At 49.8% G+C, this 6,232-nt stretch overlaps 1 protein-coding gene across 1 annotated transcript in view; it reads right to left on the bottom strand.

Annotated features, from left to right (window-relative positions):
* dync2h1 (dynein cytoplasmic 2 heavy chain 1) overlaps positions 1-6,232 on the bottom strand; it is a gene marked incomplete at both ends in the record, with an annotated part of 167,986 nt that overhangs the window by 111,334 nt on the left and 50,420 nt on the right. Inside the window, 7 exon segments of the mRNA XM_080542931.1 lie at positions 1,222-1,337; positions 1,702-1,925; positions 2,118-2,300; positions 2,799-2,981; positions 4,150-4,355; positions 5,023-5,173; positions 5,852-5,965. Coding sequence (XP_080399057.1) covers positions 1,222-1,337; positions 1,702-1,925; positions 2,118-2,300; positions 2,799-2,981; positions 4,150-4,355; positions 5,023-5,173; positions 5,852-5,965 — 1,177 coding nt within the window.

Here is a 6,232-nt window from a genome sequence, read left to right as displayed (position 1 = left end):
AGGGTACAGTAGACCAGTTAGGGTACAGTAGACTAGTTAGGGTACAGTAGACCAGTTAGGGTACAGTAGACTAGTTAGGGTACAGTAGACCAGTTAGGGTACAGTAGACTAGTTAGGGTACAGTAGACCAGTTAGGGTACAGTAGACTAGTTAGGGTACAGTAGACTAGTTAGGGTACAGTAGACTAGTTAGGGTACAGTAGACTAGTTAGGATTCAGTAGACTAGTTAGGGTACAGTAGACTAGTTAGGGTACAGTAGACTAGTTAGGATTCAGTAGACTAGTTAGGGTACAGTAGACTAGTTAGGATTCAGTAGACTAGTTAGGGTACAGTAGACTAGTTAGGGTACAGTAGACTAGTTAGGATTCAGTAGACTAGTTAGGGTACAGTAGACTAGTTAGGGTACAGTAGACTAGTTAGGATTCAGTAGACTAGTTAGGGTACAGTAGACTAGTTAGGGTACAGTAGACTAGTTAGGATTCAGTAGACTAGTTAGGGTACAGTAGACCAGTTAGGGTACAGTAGACTAGTTAGGATTCAGTAGACTAGTTAGGGTACAGTAGACCAGTTAGGGTACAGTAGACTAGTTAGGGTACAGTAGACCAGTTAGGGTACAGTAGACTAGTTAGGGTACAGTAGACTAGTTAGGGTACAGTAGACTAGTTAGGGTACAGTAGACTAGTTAGGATTCAGTAGACTAGTTAGGGTACAGTAGACTAGTTAGGGTACAGTAGACTAGTTAGGATTCAGTAGACTAGTTAGGGTACAGTAGACTAGTTAGGATTCAGTAGACTAGTTAGGGTACAGTAGACTAGTTAGGGTACAGTAGACTAGTTAGGGTACAGTAGACTAGTTAGGATTCAGTAGACTAGTTAGGGTACAGTAGACTAGTTAGGGTACAGTAGACTAGTTAGGATTCAGTAGACTAGTTAGGGTACAGTAGACTAGTTAGGATTCAGTAGACTAGTTAGGGTACAGTAGACTAGTTAGGGTACAGTAGACTAGTTAGGATTCAGTAGACTAGTTAGGGTACAGTAGACCAGTTAGGGTACAGTAGACTAGTTAGGGTACAGTAGACCAGTTAGGGTACAGTAGACTAGTTAGGGTACAGTAGACCAGTTAGGGTACAGTAGACCAGTTAGGGTACAGTAGACCAGTTAGGGTACAGTAGACCAGTTAGGGTACAGTAGACCAGTTAGGGGGGTGTTTAGAAGGTGTTACTCTTGTCCTTGCTCTCGCTCCTCTTCTGTTGCTGCAGCAGGTTTCCACAGCCCCTCAGCACCGTCTTCAACGCCCGCAGACCCCAGTCATAGTGCTGCTGGGGGGTCAACAACTCCCTGGAGGTATGGGACACACACACACAGGTTATATGCACAAACTCAAATAGTACACACAGATATTAGACATTACTATACACACACAAAAACACATCGTATATGCACAAACTCAAATAGTACACACAGATATTAGACATTACTATACACACACAAACAAACACACACGTTATGCACAAACTCACATAGTACACACACAGATATTATACATAAATATTTCTATACACAAACAAACAAACACACACACGTTATGCACAAACTCAAATAGTACACACAGATATTAGACATATTTCTAGACACTAACAAACAAACAAACAAACAAACAACACACACACACACACACACACACACACACACACACACAGACCTGGCCAGGTTGAAGATGGCGACCAGCTTGCGGCCCACTATCTCTCCGTCTTTGAAGCCCTCTGAGTAGAGGATGACCTCGGCGATGAGCTCGTTGTCGGGCCGGGTCATGGCCACGGGCCTGAACAGCTGCTTCAGGTTGTCAGGCAGCTTCTGTCTGCCTCCGTAGCCTTTACCTGCCGGGTTCAGAGTGATGAACACACCCGAGTTAGGGTCCAACTCCACCTGCAGGAGGGGAACACAGACACACAGACACACAGACACACACACAGACAGACAGACACAGAGAGAGAGAGAGAGAGAGAGAGAGAGAGAGAGAGAGAGAGAGAGTGTTACACTCTGTGTTACAGAGATAGAACAACAGCTATAGTGTGTATGAGCCTTATCTGTGTGGGGGGGGGGGGGGGGTGTCCTCACCTCTTTGCCCAGCAGGTCACAGGTGTGTCTGTGGTTCTTGAGGGAGTTCTGGATGGCCTGGATCTGCATGGACACGGCCGACAGCACCGCCTCCTCCAGACGGTTGAACTCGTCAAAGCAGCCCCACGCCCCGCACTTCACCAGCCCCACGAAGATACGCCCCATAGACCTCACATCTATACCCTGACACACACACACACATGCGTGAGACTGTGTGTGTGCGTGAGACTGTGTGTGCGTGTGTGTGTGTGTATGTGTGTGTGTGTGCGTGTGAGTGTTCGAGTCTGTGCTGTGCGTGAGACTGTGTGTGTGTGCCTGAGACTGAGTGTGAGTCTGTGTGTGTGTGTGTGTGTGTGTGTGTGTGTGTGTGTGTGTGCGTGAGACTGTGTGTGTGTGTGTGTGTGTGTGCGTGCGTGAGACTGTGTGTGTGTGTGTGCGTGAGACTGCGCGTGAGTCTGTGTGAGTCTGTGTGTGTGTGTGTGTGTGTGTGTATGTGTGTGTGTGTGTGTGTGGGTGAGACTGTGTGTGTGTGTGCGTGCGTGAGACTGTGTGTATGTGTGTGTGCGTGAAACTGTGTGTGTGTGTGTGCGTGCGTGAGACTGCGCGTGAGTCTGTGTGTGTGTGTGTATGTGTGTGTGTGTGTGAGTCTGTGTGTGTGTGTGTGTATGTGTGCGTGCGTACCTCGTCACAGTTGAAGACCAGTACTTGCCGTCCAAACAGCCCCCCCAGGGCCTTGACTGACTCAGTCTTCCCTGTCCCGGCCGGTCCATAGGGGTTCCCCCCGAGACCCATCTGCATGGCCTGGGTCAGGGTCAGGTAGCACTTGTCTGTCAGAGGGGTGTGCACCAGCTTAGCTGCATTACCCTGGGGGGGGTGAGAGGGGGGGGAGAGGAAGGAGGGGAGGGAGAGGAGGGAGGGGAGGGAGAGGAGGGTGAGGAGGGAGAGGAGGGTGGGGAGGGAGAGGAGGGTGGGGAGGGAGAGGAGGGAGGAAACAGAAACAAGGGGGGGGAAGGGGGAGAGTGTGATATTGAAGAAGAGAGATAAAGAGAAGAAGGAGAATGGATGAAAGAGAGTTCAGAGGGATTGCAGCGAATATGGGCACATCAACAAGGCATATCCAACGATTCAGAGTGATCACTCTCTCTGGATGAACAGTGCCACCCGGAGGTCAATGTTAGTACTTCGTGTAAAGTGGATCTGGAAACCTGAATTCAGAAGTGGCCGATGATTGTTCAGATGGAATCTTGCACTTGTACACAGCGTGGTTGTGTGTCTCAGGTGTGTATACCTGGTACCCCGTACTGTGTGTGAAACAGCGACGGACATTTCCTGAGTGTATGGGCACGGTGCCGTGGGGAAGCAGAAAGAGAGGTTTATACAAAGAGAGTGATACAGTAAGCGTCATATAGTATGCTGCTTAGCGCTAGAACAGCCGTGGGTGGGGTCATTTGACCCTGTGAGTAAAATAACATGTTATATATTTGCACTCAATCATGTGTGTGTGTGTGTGTGTAGCTGAGTGTGTGTGTAGGTGTGTGTGTGTAAATGGACTGACTTATATAGCGCCTTATTCCAAAGCGCTTTACAATGGCCTCTCATTCACCCATTCACACACACATTCACACACCAATGGCGGCAAGCTGCCATGCAAGGCGCCGGCCTGCTCATTGGGAGCAATTTTTGGGGTTCAGTGTCTTGCCCAAGGACACTTCGACATGTGACCAGCCGGGGCTCGTGTGTGTGTGTGTAGCTGAGTGTGTGTGTAGGTGTGTGTGTGTGTGTGTGTAGGTGTGTGTGTGTGTGTGTGTGTGTGTAGGTGTGTGTGTACTGTACCTGGTACTCATAGGTGTAGCTGAAGAGTGTGTGTGTAGGTGTGTGTGTGTGTGTAGCTGAGTGTGTGTGTAGGTGTGTGTGTGTGTGTGTGTGTACTGTACCTGGTACTCATAGGTGTAGCTGAAGAGTGTGTGTGTAGGTGTGTGTGTAGGTGTGTGTGTGTGTAGCTGAGTGTGTGTGTAGGTGTGTGTGTGTGTACCTGGTACTCGTAGGTGTAGCTGAAGAGAGCGTCCACCATCTGTATCTGGCAGCGTTTGTCAGGCATGAGGTAGAAGCGCAGCTGCTTCCTCCAGGCCCAGGCGTCGGGGCTGCTCACACCGGCCTCACACAGCTGCTTCACCACGCTGATGTTGTGGATGACGTCCAGGATCAGGGCCTTCAGCTTCAGCTGCAGCACGCTGGACTCTACCACACAGGAGACAGACACAAGGTGCCACGGCATCAATACACACATCCATCACATCTCAAATCCGACTACGTACCATATATACAGTATATCTATAGAGGGGGGAGGGTGGGAAGAGGAGAGGAGAGGGAGGGAGAGGAGAGGAGGGAGAGGAGAGGAGAGGAGAGGAGAGGAGGGTGAGGAGAGGAGAGGAGAGGAGGGAGAGGAGGAGAGAAGGGAGAGGAGGGTGAGGGAGAGGAGAGGAGAGGAGGGAGAGGAGGAGAGAAGGGAGAGGAGGGTGAGGGAGAGGAGAGGAGAGGAGGGTGAGGGAGAGGAGGGTGAGGAGGGAGAGGAGAGGAGAGGAGGGTGAGGGAGAGGAGGGTGAGGAGGGAGAGGAGAGGAGAGGAGGGAGAGGAGGGAGAGGAAAACAAAATGTTAGGCGGTTCACAGTAGAGAGACATATCTTCTCTAGTTTGTTACGTGTTTCATGTTGTCACATTCACACTCACACAAACATCACACTCACTCACACACACACACATCCTGACACACTCACACACACTCTCTCTCTCTCACACACACACACACACTCACACACTCACACACTCACACACTCTCTCTCTCTCTCTCTCTCTCACACACAACACACACACACACACACACACACACACACACACACACACACACCTGTGTTGGTGGAGTCTTCTGAGCTGGTGTCTATGTTGGTGTAGGTCTCTAGCTTGGCGGTCAGCTCCAGCTCCAGCTGCTGTAGACTCTGTTGTTTCAGAGCGTTCTCCACGTCCTCCGTGAACTGGATCTGCTCAGCCAGACACAGGATCTACAGCAGGGGGCGCACAGGAGCCAGGAGTCAGGAGAGAGTCACCAGGGAGTCATACTTAGTCAGTATAGAAATGGTAAATGCGCCTCTCATTCACCCATTCACACACACATTCACACACCAATGGCGGCAAGCTACCACGCAAGGCGCCGGCCTGCTCATTGGGAGCAATGGACCTATCGCTAAACCACGCCCACAAACAACGCTTCACTGACAGTGACTGACTGACCGACCGTGACTGAATGACATTCAATGACTTACAATGGCGGCAGTTGGCAAATTTCTGATTTCTAATTTACCACAGCAAGTAATAGACATGTTTTTTTTTAAAGATGACAAGAATATTTAGTCTAGATGCTTTTCACCATCAGTGGGTTGTTTGTCTGAGTTTTCTGCCTGTCGTGACTTTTGCTGTGATATGATTGGACAATTTCTATTTCGGGCCGTGGCTTAGCGATAGGTCCATTTGGGGTTCAGTGTCTTACCCAAGGACACTTCGACATGTGGCTAGCCGGGGTTCGGACCGCCGATCTACCGACCTTGCGATCGTTAGACGCCGGCTCTACCTCCTGCGCCACAGCCGCCCCCGTATATGATTCACATAGGAAAATCAATGCTAGTCGAGATAGAGATCCAACAAAAAACACATGAGTCGACTTGTGTGTGTTGTGTGTGTACCTGAGAGGGGTAGCGTGAGGGGTCCACCGCCCCTTTCTTCCCGGTGGAGACACACTCGTACAGGAAGTGTTTCAGAGTGTCCTTCATCTCCGCAGACAGCTCACTCAGCCACACCTAAAGAAACACACACACACGCACACAAACACAAAATGAACCCACACACACAGAAATTTCACACACACACACACACAGGTACAAAAGGTAGCAGAGAGAACAGGGACGTGGTTGGGGGGTCTGGGGGGTCTCTGATGATCTTCCCAGCCTTCCTCTTGCATGCCTGGTGACTGGTGGGCTGTATTTTAGCATCAGATATTCCAAGTACAGGAGTACAGTAGGATGAAAGTGGCTGCATATCAGGACACCAGTTGTTATTAACCATAA

The sequence above is a fragment of the Nansenia antarctica genome (genome assembly GCF_963989245.1).
Source record: "Nansenia antarctica genome assembly, chromosome: 12".
Taxonomy (NCBI): domain Eukaryota; kingdom Metazoa; phylum Chordata; class Actinopteri; order Argentiniformes; family Microstomatidae; genus Nansenia; species Nansenia antarctica.
The sequence above is the reverse complement of the archived record's forward strand: the minus strand, read 5'-3'. Positions and strand labels throughout refer to the sequence as shown.